Here is a 14,956-nt window from a genome sequence, read left to right as displayed (position 1 = left end):
ATATTATTAAATTTGACCCAAATGATTTAAAAAGAAAAAAATAATAAGAAACTTGCAGAAAGATGATTCATCCCCTAATCATGCAACTTAACATAAAATTTACAAAACCGAAAAAGAAAAAATTGTCATGGATAAACCACATGAACGCCAATCAAAATTATAAGTTTTCAATATATACTGTAAACCCATCCTTAAATTTGAACAGAAATGGATGAGAATTATTGGTTATTATCAAATAGAGTCAATTTTATTAAGTGATATCCAAGGGACTGGGAGCCATATGAGGAGGCAATTATCATGTTATGCTCAAAATAAAAATAATAGTTCATCTAATTTTATTATACAGAACACATTAATTTTAGCTATAATTCTAACACAAATCGTACAAATAATGTTATTCGAATGAATTTATTTATTTGTGTAATTACATAAAATCTGAAAAGGGAGAAAGGTTGGTGGATAATATGTACAAATTTATGACAAGAAGGGTAAGGGGGAGAAGAATGTATGGAGTGAGTGATGGAGCTTTGAGTTTTTCCATATATTTGCCACTAAGCAATACTGCAAATTTTGTTGGGTATGCTGCCTGAAATTGCAACCAAAAGTGAAAATGATAAGATCTTGCAGAGAAAAGTGGAGCAATGAAAAGGAAAGCATACGAAAGAAGGAACGATAAAGAAACAAAAAACAAAATACTTTATGTAACCAAAATTATAAGAAAATATACAAATCCAAGAAAACTTCATTATTTTATCTCATAAATATATAAAGCAAAGACTCTTCACATAGTCCAAATCCCACCAAATAGGGCACAAGATTTGGTTTCATCTCTTCTACAGTTTGAGCATCTGCTTCAATTCACTCGAATCTGCCAACTCCTAATCAATATCTCTCTATTTTCCTAAGAAATTGAATATGACAAAATTTATTATTTTTTTAATCTATAGTTTGAAAAATTTTAACGAAAAAAGAAGCTATCAGAAATTAAAACTCCCGACATTTTACTCAGCAGCAGCTTCGACTATTAGATTAGCAGCATAATTATTGAGAGTTAATTAATTTTAAGATGAAACAGACAATTAAAAAGATTTCCAGTCAGTAATGATTCATTTTACATGTTACTAAAAAAGAGTTGGCCATGGATAAAAGGTTTTCTACTTTTACATTGTTTCTACTGTTTGATGGGTTTCAGTGAGAGATGATGATTAAGGAAAATGTGAATGTAATTATAGAGGCACGAGGTGTGATAATCATAGGGAATATATATATATATATATATATATATATAGGACATGAAAGCCAATGAACCAGAGTGATTGGGCGTTCCTTGCTGTCCCAATCAGATTTCCTAGTAGTGAAATTATTCCAATGTTGAAAACATTTTCAGGAATTTCATAATCTTTTCCGAATTCACAGCAATTGTTAACTTCGAGTTAATTAATTCTTAAGTTTGCCACAAGTAAAATAATTTCCATGAAGCATCTCTTCGATGGCAAAAGAAAGTTAAATTCTAATAAGAAACTACAATTTAAAAAATAATATCAAACTGACTGTTAAAAGATTAAATAGATAAATTCTATTAATTAAAAATATTATATTTTATCTAAAAAAAATATAAATAAATCAATTGTATTAAAACTCTTGAGATAATATTTTATTATTTATAAAAATTAAATCAGATACGCTCTAAATAATATAATACTAAAAAAAATATTATATTTTACTGTTCTTTTGCTCCATTAGCAATCAATCATGTGCTTAATGGGTGCACTGTGTAACTTTTGATACATCTGTGATTGATCTAATAATGGAATGGTGGATTGTTTATATCCTATACAGTGAGTTAAAATCGAAATATTATAGATATAAACTGTTAAAGTTTCAATATATCAAAATGAAATTATGACATTTGCTGGGAATTGACATGTCAGAAAGATATATAGGGTTTTAATTTCAGGTCGCAATCACAAGAAAACATGAGCCCCACAAGAAGCACTTTTCCTTTTGGATTAAAAATGATCACTTCCTCTAAAGAATCTACATAGTAGTTGCTCTGAAATTGGTAGAATTCTTGAAAGTAGCTACAGAGAATAAAGCTACACCACAATGCTTCAATATTCTTTGAAATTTTTGTGCTGATTATATTCTAAAGAATCAATTAGTGACCAGAAGAAAAGAGAAAAACATGCTAACAGTAGAGAGAAATGGGAAGTCAAAAATTGTAGAGAGGGCAGGCAGAGGGTATTTTCTCTTTAAGCAAAAAGGAGATTAAGAACAATAAAATGAGAAAAAGGCAATAGGCTTTGTGCATGAGTATTAGAAGGATTAAATTCTCTACTTTCCGACCAACTAGTTCATGATAAGTATATCCTGAATCTCACGCTTAAAAGTATCGTCACCGATTGAAGTTTTATACATAGAGAAATAAACGTAGGAAACTGGCATTGGGAGGGCTCGTTAATTATAAACCTAATAATTGATGCCATATTCGAGGGAAAGAAAAGAAGAGGAAAGCAGACATTAGGTGTTACTATGAATGGTAATCTAAGTGGCAAATGCAGAGCCACTGGAGCCAATAACAGGTCCCCTACCTCTACCCTACCATGGAACTCACATGCATTACAACAATATCATAAAAATGATAGAATTATTATTTCATTATTTTATTTATTTCTACTGCCCCATTTGAGGTGGTAATCAATATAACCCACGGGTGCTTCGTGTCCTTGTTTTCTTTGTTTTTCTTCTCTCTCTCTCTCTCTCTCTCTCTCCCTAAACAATGAGTTTAATTTTAATATATCAATGTCATTTGAGAAAATTTATTATTAATATCATCACAAAAAAAAAAAGATTTTAAATTTGAATCGCCTAAATTAATATATAACGGCGGATCTTATCATTTAAACAATGATCGATGAAATATGAAGCGAAGCAAATCATTAATTATTAGAATTTGTTTGTTATCTTAATAATACACAAATAAGAAAGGACGTTCCTCCTCACTTTTCAGGGTAGATGAGCTGAGAAAACTACCATTCAAAAGGAATATTCAAAGAGGTAAAAAGTGACATCGTTTTACCGGAACACGACGTCGCAAGCAGTAAAGGGCCTGGCTTTTTATTTAGAAAAAAAAAAAAGAAAAAAAAACATTAGTCAATTGCATGCTCGGGAAGCGCATCTTGAAAATCGGTGCACACAACGACGCTTTTAGAAGGAAAAGAACAAAGGCTTTTTGACCGAGCAGCTTCCAGAAGGGACATCTCTGGCACCAGAATAACAAAATTGCCATTGGCACAGAATTTAAGGGATAAGAAATAATGAGTCTTAATAATTAATTAATTAATTAAAATCTTGGTTTTGATTAGTTGCTCATTTTAATGCATATAATGGCAGTACTATGATAACTTTGGATAGTTACTGTCCATAGGATACCATACCACCTAAAAAGAAAATAATTGTTTTATGACATTCTTTTCTGGAAGTCACTTTTTTGAAGGAGAGAACAAAGCCTAGTGGCTGTGTCAGCTCAATTAGCATGCTTTCCTAATTCATATCCTTAATCAAAATATTACAGCCCTTTCTGCCATTACTAATTCAATGAACATGTTTTTATCCAAAAAATTGTACTTCAATGAACATGTTTCACTCCTTTTAAATGGAAAGCAGAAGAAGGAAGGAATCCACCCTTGAGCACTTCAATTTCAATGCTTGATGGATTTGTTTGTATACGATTCAGACATAATTAAGAATAATATTTTATATAAATAAGCAATCTCACTAGTCTTAATTTTGATGAATTAATAAAAAATCTATTTGTATACTTTTAATTAGAGGGTGTAAATAAATATATTTTTATATTATTTATTATTCAAATTTATAGAATTTATTTGCATATCTAAAGTTTATATTACTTTCAATGAAGTGAAAGTTAATTTTAGAATTTTATATATATTTAAATTTGTATGAAATTCATTATAGCTAAATTAAATTTTAATAAAATTAGTAGAATTTATTTGATTTCACATTAATTTATCAATGTATTTTATAGCACAAAAATTATTCTTTTAAATTTATTATTTTTATTTTATTTTATCTTTTATTTATTTTTCTTAAATGAAATAAATTTTTAATAGATTTTAATCAATTATAATATTAAACTATTTGAATTAACTTAAAATTACTAAAGATAGATTCAATTTTAATCAAATCAAATCTAAGCTCGAATTACTCTAGTTGATATGAGTTCATATTTTTTGATACTTGATTTTACGAGTCTAATTGAATTTTTACAATATCGACTCATACCAAGTTGAGTTTGAATCTTAAAAATAAACCAATCCATAAGGTACTATTTTGGCTTGATTCAATTCTAATCTTCCTATATCTATAATCAAAATTTTGAGATCAAATTATAGAACAAGTTTTTTATTAACAAATATTTTGAGGAGAAATATGTTGTTTATTGGATAAAAAAATATAACATGGCACTAAAAATAGTTTATAATACCTCTAAATCAAAAGAAAAATTCTTAAAATAATTAATTTACTTAAAGATCTTAAGATCATTAAGATATAAATATATTTTTACTAGAGGTTTAAATATAATAAGTTATAAAGTATAAATATAAATATAATGTGTTTGAATCAAATGAGTCAAGCTATTTTCAATTCAAAAAATATTTAACGCTAATTAAATTGAATGAAAGCTTAAAGTCTACAATGCTTGAGTTGATATGCTCACAAGTCTAATTAAATTTTATTTATTTATTTATAAATTAATAAAGTCGAGTTAAGTAAAGGATCAAATATACCATCAAATCTGGACTTAAAAGATCTAATAGAAATTTATATTATTTATATTCTTCCATAAAATAATTAATTGAATTTAAATACATTATTTAAATATATAACCGAGTTAAGTTTTAAGCTTGAAACAAGGAGAGTTTGCAATAGATTTGGGTCGAGAGGACTCTTGATTGTGAACTATAGCAGCACAATTGGGTAATTATTCTTCATTATTAACATTTTCAAATGTTTGACAGCTAATAATGGCAATCTTGAGATACATGCAAATACAATGGCAATTATTTGCCAGTACAAACTATAATTACTTTATTATAACTAAAGTTTTGACAAATATCATTTTGCCGCTTGTACTTACACGGAAGGACCAAATAGCCCAATTTGAACTATTTTATCAAATTGATGGTATAAAATTTCAAATTTACGCCGAATATAAATTACAAAAATTTAATACTATGGTTCGAATTAGACCTGTATATTTAACCTTTCAACAAAAGTAGGAGGGGCAAATTGTCCCTTTGTCCTAAAAGTTTCCTATTGCTAGTCTATAGTAGCAAAAGTAACAAATTGTAACTTTCTTTGATAAAAAACATAATTAATTTCAAATGCTACAAATATCCATATGCCATATGCCCTCCAAACCTCCATATAAGAAGGGCACTCAACCCAAAAAACAAAAAGCCACAAAAACAAAGAAAAGCAAACACTAGCACCCATGGCCACCATAACACCCAGAGATGAATCTGACTACGACAGTAGTTCTTCCTCCATAACCGTACCGGACTCTAGCCGGAGCTGGATGAGCAACCTCAGCTTCGGCAGCCGCCGGAGCTCCGTCTCAGTAACTTCTTCTCTAGCTGAATCTTCACTCTATAGTACCTACAAACCACACAAAGCAAACCAAGCAGCATGGGAAGCTATAAAGCGCCTACAAATCGCTAATGGTCGAGTTGGGCTTGACCACTTTCGTCTTCTTCGGCGTTTAGGCAGTGGTGATTTAGGGAATGTCTATCTTTGCCAAATAAGGAACCCTGTAGTTGGTTTGCCTCAGTGTTTTTATGCCATGAAAGTTGTTGATAAAGAAGCACTTGTTATAAGGAATAAGTTGCAAAGAGCTGAGGTGGAGAAGGAGATTCTTGGTATGCTTGATCATCCTTTTTTGCCTACTTTGTATGCTGAGTTTGAAGCTTCTCATTATTCTTGCTTGGTTATGGAGTTTTGCCCTGGTGGTGATTTGTATGCTGCTAGACAGCGCCAGCCAGGAAGACGTTTTAGCATTTCTTCTGCTAAGTAAGTCATTACTAGTCTCTCTCTGTTTTAGGGTTCATATTTTGGTTTTTCGGCCAGAAAACTCACATGCAGTAAAAATGTAGCGCCAACACTTTCTTGCATAGAACATAATCTTGTTTTAACATTTCGAAGAGACAGTGTCACTCTTTCGTTATGACAATACTAGCAAATGGCGCAAAAGCTCATATTTAGTATGTACTTAATTATTCTGTTTAGAAAAAAAATTAAGATGTGACTAATGACACTTATGGATTCATGAATTAATTGTGTGTTATTAGCAAATAATACCAGCCAACTAATTGAATAAGCTATGATTATTATTTGCAGGTTTTATGCTGCTGAGACACTCTTAGCCCTAGAGTATCTACACATGATGGGTATTATTTACAGAGACCTTAAGCCAGAAAATGTGCTCGTAAGAGAAGATGGTCATATCATGCTTTCAGATTTCGATCTTTGTCTCAAATGCGATGTTGTACCAAAGGTTATAAGGTCTACTAAGAAACCCAATTTATCAGAAGCCATTGATGATGATGATCACAAGAATATTGAAACTTGTTTCATTACACCATCTTGTGCCACGCCTATACAGCCTGTGCTGTCTTGTTTCTCATCTTCAAACAAGAAAAAGAAAGCAACAAAAGTTACAACAATTACAGAACGAGTTGACAATAACCACGGTGAACATCACAATCATCACCATCACCACCATCATCATCAAGAATTACTGGTTGATCCAGAATTAGTTGCAGAACCCATTAATGCTCGATCGAAGTCGTTTGTCGGAACACACGAGTACTTAGCACCAGAAGTGATATCAGGTCAAGGACACGGAAGTGCAGTGGATTGGTGGACACTAGGTGTGTTCTTGTACGAGATGTTGTATGGAAGAACACCTTTTAAAGGTGAAAACAACGAGAAAACCTTGATTAACATCCTTAAACAGCCATTGTCGTTTCCAAGAATTATTGTCAGCAGTAGCAAAGAGTATGAAGAAATGGTGAAAGTTCAAGATCTTATAAGCAAACTTCTGGTCAAGAACCCAAAGAAAAGAATTGGAAGCTTAAAAGGATCAGTTGAAATCAAGAGGCATGAGTTCTTCAAAGGTGTGAATTGGGCTTTGATTAGGTCAGTCAGACCACCAGAAGTTCCTAATGATATATGTAAGATTAGAAATATTAGCAGGAACAGTAGAGCGCAAATACCAAAGTTGAGCAAGAAAGAAAGAGAAGCACCATATCAGATTCATCATTTTGATTACTTCTAAACTAGAAAATAATTGTAAATAAAGAAAAAAAAAACATATATATATATTAGGTAAAACAGGAAGCAAAGATTTCAATGTATGACACCAAAAATAGAGTTGTTTTCCTCTGTTTTCCCTATTAATTTAAGAGAGATATCATTATTTATTTATTAGATAATTGAACATTTATTTATGGTTGTACTTATGTCTATACAATGTTTGCCACATATCTCTCTCTCTTTTTTCTTAATATTTATTATGTGAGTAGAAATTAATTATTAATAAATGCAATTACTTAATTAACTAATTAATGATGTGTAGGACTTAGGTGTAAAAGGAGAGGATCACATAATTGAGGCAATGTGATAGTCATGAGAAGTCTATGAACTCATGTGGTGACAATTATGGCACTTTCCTAATGATGGTAAATATAATAAATTTTTCAGAAATGATACCTTGGGAGAACCTTTTTTTCACTTATCAGCAATTTCATTGCATTGCATTCACATGTCCTTTCACCGTTCTATGCAAACAAACAAAAACTCCATCATTATTCTCCGCTCCTCTTTTTGCCTTCATTTATATAAATATTTATTGCAGAGTTATTGCGGAATGCTGTCCACAGGATACTAAACAGCACACTCTCAGCAATATTGTGAACCAGACCTTCCAGGCACCAAATGATAAACCATATTACAGAATAGAGAGTGAAGATGTTATTATATATCTGAGAAATTCGGGGCGGCTGCGGGAAATGGCTGAAAATCGACTTTAAATTCATCCTGGCATATCGCCAGGAATTGTGAGTTGTGAAAGCCTCATCCTGTGTTGCAAGCTGAATGTCACATTTAGAGTCTTTGGCAGCTTGTGAGATCACTTCGATTTTTGACCTCTGATTATTTCTAAGAATCAGTTTATTCCTAGCTTTCCAAACACGTCCAATAATGTAAAAGGCAGCTTTTAGCCATTGATTCCGGAGAGCCTATGTATATATATTCCACGGATAAATTTTTGGGCAGAGTACATTAACCGTATAATGATATATTATATTATCAATTAGTAGTTCTATATGTGTTGATTTTTAATCGTGAGTAGTTAATGGTAATAAGTAAACCAATCAATGTAAGTGCGATGTTTAATAAATAATATAATATGTCAATATTTAATCCAATTTATTTATAATTGATATGATAAGCTTGATCTATTTAAAAAAAAAATTTAATATTATAAATAATAAATTGAGATTTTTTTATTTATATATAAAAGTGTTTTATTTTTAAAATTGCATGATTAATAAATATTTTATTATTTAAAATTAATAAATAAATATTAATTATTTATCAGTGCAGTGTATAGATTGAAAAAAAAGCAATAAATAATTTTTTTTTGTAGACCAATCAAGAAAGGATCAACCGTGAATAGAAATAAGGAAGTGCAAGAAAATACTATATAGATTGAAAAAAGTTTTATTAATTATACATTTGTTCTTTTATATGCCCTGCAAATTTGAGCTGTTATTATGTATATTGTATATTTTTGATATCACGACCGTGGTATCATAACTTACTGAATATATTTCTGTGGCACAGTCACATTAAAAGGTAATCATCATCCATGGAGTAGCAGTGTATTAAGAATATGAGATAGATAATGCAGGAAACAAGAGAAACAAATAAAGGCAATACTAATTGATGGAGTAAATATTTCTTTTAAAAAATTATTTGGAGGGAAAGTGGGGAAGGGAACCAGATGAAGTGATGGTTTTGAGATATGAAACCTCGAAGAGGCATACAGTCAACTAGAAACAAAAAAAAAAGGGTGAAGTAAATGAAAAAGATATAAGCTTTCAACAGATAACCAAATTGCCTGAGTCATTGATGGCAATTTTTGGACTGATCATCAGACCCGCCACTGTGGTCGTCAGCTTGCAGTAGCTATGGCACGCGAGCTTTTTTTCCCTCTCTCTCTCTCTCTCTCTCTTTCCCTTTCTTTGCCCACTATACTTTTGTACTGTATATATAGCATCAGCATGCATGTAGAAAGTGACAGTGTGTTGCTCTCTCTGATTCATTCCCAGATGTTTCGCCATTGTAGAGAATTAAAAGAAAGAAAGAAATATATAAATAATCAAAAGGACATGCAAAAATTAAATGGTTAAAGAAAAGAAGGAAAAATCTACTCGTGACTTTTTCTTTCTTCTTCGTCCTTCTTTTTCTTTTTTGGCACTTAAGTACTACTACTCATTACGGGTTATCAAAATCTTGCACCGGTCCAACTAAAAGATTCGAGTTAATGAAAATTGTTACTCTTTGCTGCATTTTCTAAGTTATTATTTGAGGCACTAAAAGCAATGACATATGCTTCCTTTTTTTTTTTTTTAAGCATAAAAGAAAGGGAGGAGTTAAGTTTGATTTTGTCCAAATGAACGACAGTCGTACCATCATATACTATATAACACTGTTTTAAAAACCAAAAGATTTAGTCACAGGTTTAATAACATTTTATTTCATAAAAATTTATTTACAAATCTAAAATTTATATATTTGGAAGTAAAAATTAATTTAAAATTTTAAATACTTAAATTTTTATAAAATTATTTATAGTTAAACTAAATTCTAACAAAATAAATAAAATTTTTAATGAGTTTTATATTAGTAAGTTAATATATTACATAAAACTAAAATATTTTTTTCAATTTTATTGTTTATACTTTATTTTGCTTTTTTTTTTTAAATTTCTTTTCTGTTTAAATGAATTGAATTTTTTTAAAAGAAAATCTAATTCAACTGATTGATTTAATTAATGACCCTTCAACCCAACTGATTAAATCTAATTTGACTAAAATTTTAACTTGAACTACTAAAATTGACCAAAATAACTATGGTTTGATTTTTAAAAACATTGTATTATAATCTAAAATCTTAGAGTAGGTCTTGAAGTTATAACTTTAAATATGAATGGAAGTCCGATGAGAAGAAAATTAATTATTATATCTATTTATGTACTTCTCTGCCTGACTTTGGTTACCATTTTAAAGGACCTGGAAACAAGGCTTTGAGAAAGAAAATGGAAAGAAAAGAAGAAAAAAAAGTGAGCTAAAAGAAGGCAAAGTTTTGCGGAGAGGCTAATAATGTTAAGCCTTGGAAGAGGGTTTCTTTTTTTTGTTTTATCTTAAAAGACTTCAAATTTACCAAAGTGAGCTTTTGACTCCACATCTTTATCTCAAATAAAAGTTTTACCTAAATAACCTTTTCTTTTTTCCTCCTCCCCCCCTTCTGTTTACGCTTTATTTTCTACAAAACAATGCGACTTACATCTGCTTACCCAATAAACCTTTGGAATGTCAAAGCTTCTAAAGAAAATTGGATTAATTTCCGAACCAAATAAAAAGAAAAGAAAATGGAACTAAGTATTCTTCTATAGTCAATTAAATATAACACTACTTTAATTCAAAAACAGATAAATAAAATAATAAAGGTTTCTTATAACTTAATTAAGGTCTCTATTTTGAATTTTGGATATGTATCTGCTTTAAAATATTTTATTATCACCCATATTAATTTTGAATATTTTATTACCCATTAAAATTTTATCCGACCAGTTAGATTAGTTAAACTAATTATAAGTACATCTACACAAAAAAAAAATAGCCTTAGAGCATTCCAAATAATATTTTTTATATTTTTTTATTAAATTATAAATAATTAACTCTCTATTTTAACTTGTCTGGAAATGTTTATGTACCTAACAATACTTTCTATCTGACTCTCTAATTGATTTTCTTATTAATGAAATTAAAAAGAAAAAGAGAAAAATAAGTGAGAAGGAGAGAATGTGACTCTTTTAAAAATTTATAAAAAAAAATGATATAATATATTTAAAAATTAATATTGCCCTTCTTACATTTAAAAAGAAAAAGAATGAGGCTTTTAAGTCATATTAGAAAGAAAAAGAGCATAACTTAAAATTTTGTTAGGAATACTCTTATTTGGCCAAAAATAAAGTGAAGTCCCATGAGATTCATAGGATTAGGAAGAGTATAGAGGAACTAATTCCATTTAAAATCCCAGATGCCTTTGTGTTTTAAGAAGTCATGACAGTCCAATTTCCATTTAAAAAATTTCCCATGCAATAATAAATAGGCTCTCTAAGCCCAAAACGAAGGCTACAAAACTGATCCACCAAATATTTATTTATTTTATATCCTTGTGCACCGAAGGAGCGAGTATTTATATATATATAAAATAAAATATAAAATTTATAAATATCCTAAAGTTTGGCATATAACCTACGTTTGCATCTTTTAAGGTGTTAAAATTATATAAAATTACTAAAAAGGATTATAAAATTTACTCAATTTTATATTTTTTACTATTTTTTAAATATAAATTTTAAAAAAAATAAAATACTGTATTTTTTTCTAATTTAAATGAAAAATAATTTTATTTCATTATGAACTAAATTTTATTTTAATATAGACTTATATAAAGATAAAAATATCTTTATAAGTTAGTAAAATATGACACTTTAGTATTCTGATCAATTCAAAATTTATTAAATTAATAGACTATTAATGAAAGAACTACTATAATGAACGATAGAAAAAAATGGATGAAAATGCATATTTTTTTAAAATTAGTGGTTATTACTACAGATTATATCGAATCTCAGACGAATATTTGTATTTATCTAAATATAAATATGTTCTAACAATATAATGTAAATATTTAACATTTAAAGTCCAACTTAAGTGATAGGACTATTTAAGTTTTGTATTTTAATTCTCTATTTCATATTAGATGAGTTTTTAATAAAAGAATCCTTGAAAAATTTGTGAGTCATGGAGACCCCTTAGATATAGAATCCAGGGTGGCCAAAATTTTGAGACTAGGAATCATCTTTACTAATCCTAATAACGAGCATGATAAAATCATTTCACTGTTTTCTTTTTCACTATTTTTAATATTCAATTATTTCAGGCGTATCTTAAAATAGAAATGATGATCAATTTTTGACAGTTTATTTTGCTTTTTTCTGTAATCACACTTTTTCTTTTTTTGAATGCAACCCAATAATTTATTAATAAGACTGATTAGGGTTCAAAGCAACAGAGCATGCAGGTGCCAAACAACTAAAAAGGGTCAACAATAAAACCAACAACAAAGAAAAAATAAAATCAACAGATACCGTCAGTACCCAAATACATCCACCAACAAGCCATTAGCTACCCACTCAGTGCGAAACCACGAACCAAAAAGAGAAACCCATTAACATGGTTCATGGGTACTCTCTGCAAAAGCAGAAGATTCATAAATCTAAGCCTTTTGATATAGGACACATGTCCAAATCTCAAGTAGATGTTGCAGGTATATGTCCAAAGCACATGTTTGGACTACCCATTGTTTGTATTAAACCACTAGCTTCTTTGCTTTCATTAAATCCATCAAAAGAAAAGAAAAAAGGACACTTTTAAGCAAAATGAATGTAACTTCAATATATAGATATAACATAATCATATTGTTTTGGATTTCTGTGTCAGTGCAAAACACGAGCAGATAAAATTTGCAGATCTTGATGGTACTCTCCCCCTGTTTTCTGTTTATTTAATTATACTCCAAACTTTGCATAACTGAAATCAACCCCAGTTTATCATTGCTCTTAAATCTTAACCATATTACACATTAAAAAATATTGATTCCATTTGTAGTTTTGCATTTGTTTAACAATTGTGTTCGTTATGCGGTGCAAAGTTTACTTGTACATTTAGATGATCAATATATATTTATTAATTTTAAATAATACAGTATATGTCAATCATTAAATATTAAAATATAAAAAGCTCATATTATGTGTTATTTTCTTATTAGTTATATTCTATCCACTAAGCTTAGTTATGCTTTAAAATTTTCATCACTAAACACGTGTTTTCCTCCTAGCAAAAGGAACCAATATTAGCAAGCACTTAAAAAAAGTAATGCAAGTTTAGCGTTTTCTACTCTTTTGACACTGTTTCACCTAAGTGACCTAACATATTTACTGTTGCCTTAAGTGTCCAATATTCAAAAACAAAGAAACAATATAAGTTGATAGTGGACAAGTGCATAAAAGAATAAAACCGACATAAAAAGGAAAAAACAAGTGACTTAGAACTTAGGATTCAAGTGAAACCATCAAACGCTGTTCCTAAAACATGGGCTCTCCTTATCCATCCAACTGCTTCAAAGTCCTTATAAATATCCAAGCAAATCTCACTTCTTCATATACTCCAGCATAGCTTCAATAACTCATTTAGTACTTTCCTCCACAGTTACTTGCTTCTTTTGTTAGCATTTGGTTTACTTGTATTAATTTCGTAATGGCAAAGAATGTAGCTCAGTCTCCTCTTGAGAAAACTTGTAGCATGGCTTCCCTTGACCAAAAGCTGGCCATGGCGAAGCGTTGCTCTCATGGTAATGACTCCTTCTTCCTACCTCTCTTTCTTTTGATTCTTGGTTATTTCTCTTTAGTTTTAGCTTTCCCTTTTCTTCTTTTTGAGCATGGCTTCCTTTCTAGCAATTATGACTGTGTTTCATCGACTTGCTCTTTCTGGGTACTTTGAATTAATCTTTTACTGTTAAGCATGCATTATCTTTTTATATATCATATAAATCATCCTTTTCCAAGTTACTTTCTTATGTTGGATGGGTGAAAGAAGAGGCCTCCTTGTTGAAGGGGGACCATGATCCATACACCAACGGAGACCTTTTTCTTTTAAAAAAATAAATTCTTTTCCTAATTTTCATAACTAATGATACAAAACAGAAAATTTAAACCAAGAGAGTGGGGCTAAAAAACTACACAAAAGAGTTATCAAAATGGCATCATGAACTATTGCTCATGGTCAATTTTGATGGCTAGCTTCATGATGCCATGATGTATATAGTGATACTTATTATTTTCAGCTACTGCTCATTATTTCTATGATTGAGTCCAATTATTTAATCGAATCTAAAAATTTCTTTTCATATAAAGAAAAATAAGTTGGACAAAAATTAATTAAGGTATGTTTTGATGGATGAATAGAAGGCGTAGTTGCTGGAGCTAAAGCAGCTGTTGTTGCTAGCATTGCCACTGCCATTCCAACTGTAAGTCGTTCTCCTTTCATTTCTCTACAGTTTATGTTAAGGAAATAAATTTAAAAACCAAAAAACTTAAAAAGGGTTCTATTATTGACATGCAGCTGGCCAGTGCAAGGATGCTGCCTTGGGCCAGAGCCAATCTCAACCACACTGCTCAAGCTCTTATAATCTCTACAGGTTAATTACCATCTAAAGACCAATTAATCCCTATTTTTTCTCCCATCTGATTTCTTATCATTTAATATTAATATAATGTTTTTCTTAACAGTTGCCGGAGCGGCATATTTCATAGTTGCAGACAAGACTGTCCTGGCTACAGCACGAAGGAACTCCTTCAAGCAGAATCCTAACATCGAGGCATGAGTTCATTAATTTGGACTGTTTAATTTAAATGTATCTCATCGAGCACTCTGAGAATTACTTATGTAAATCCGTGGTTTTCGAAAAATAAAGAAGGGCTTTCCAGTTTAAGATCATTTATACACTTATCTGATCGCTT

At 30.0% G+C, this 14,956-nt stretch overlaps 2 protein-coding genes across 2 annotated transcripts; both read left to right on the top strand.

Annotated features, from left to right (window-relative positions):
* The first annotated feature begins 5,407 nt into the window (after positions 1-5,407).
* LOC8275845 (protein kinase PINOID 2) lies at positions 5,408-7,517 on the top strand. The gene is made up of 2 exons (XM_002524407.4): positions 5,408-6,093; positions 6,421-7,517. The coding sequence occupies exons 1-2, from the start codon at positions 5,519-5,521 to the stop codon at positions 7,358-7,360; spliced, it is 1,515 nt and encodes a 504-aa protein (XP_002524453.1). The 5' UTR covers positions 5,408-5,518; the 3' UTR covers positions 7,361-7,517.
* A 6,063-nt stretch (positions 7,518-13,580) lies between these two features.
* Positions 13,581-14,933, top strand: LOC8275846 (early nodulin-93). Its single transcript, XM_002524408.4, has 4 exons — positions 13,581-13,788; positions 14,402-14,463; positions 14,559-14,634; positions 14,726-14,933. The coding sequence occupies exons 1-4, from the start codon at positions 13,695-13,697 to the stop codon at positions 14,818-14,820; spliced, it is 327 nt and encodes a 108-aa protein (XP_002524454.1). The 5' UTR covers positions 13,581-13,694; the 3' UTR covers positions 14,821-14,933.
* The last annotated feature ends 23 nt before the right edge of the window (positions 14,934-14,956 follow it).

The sequence above is a fragment of the Ricinus communis genome, chromosome 3 (assembly GCF_019578655.1).
Source record: "Ricinus communis isolate WT05 ecotype wild-type chromosome 3, ASM1957865v1, whole genome shotgun sequence".
NCBI classification, from domain to species: domain Eukaryota; kingdom Viridiplantae; phylum Streptophyta; class Magnoliopsida; order Malpighiales; family Euphorbiaceae; genus Ricinus; species Ricinus communis.
This window is presented reverse-complemented; position numbering and strand designations above follow the sequence as displayed.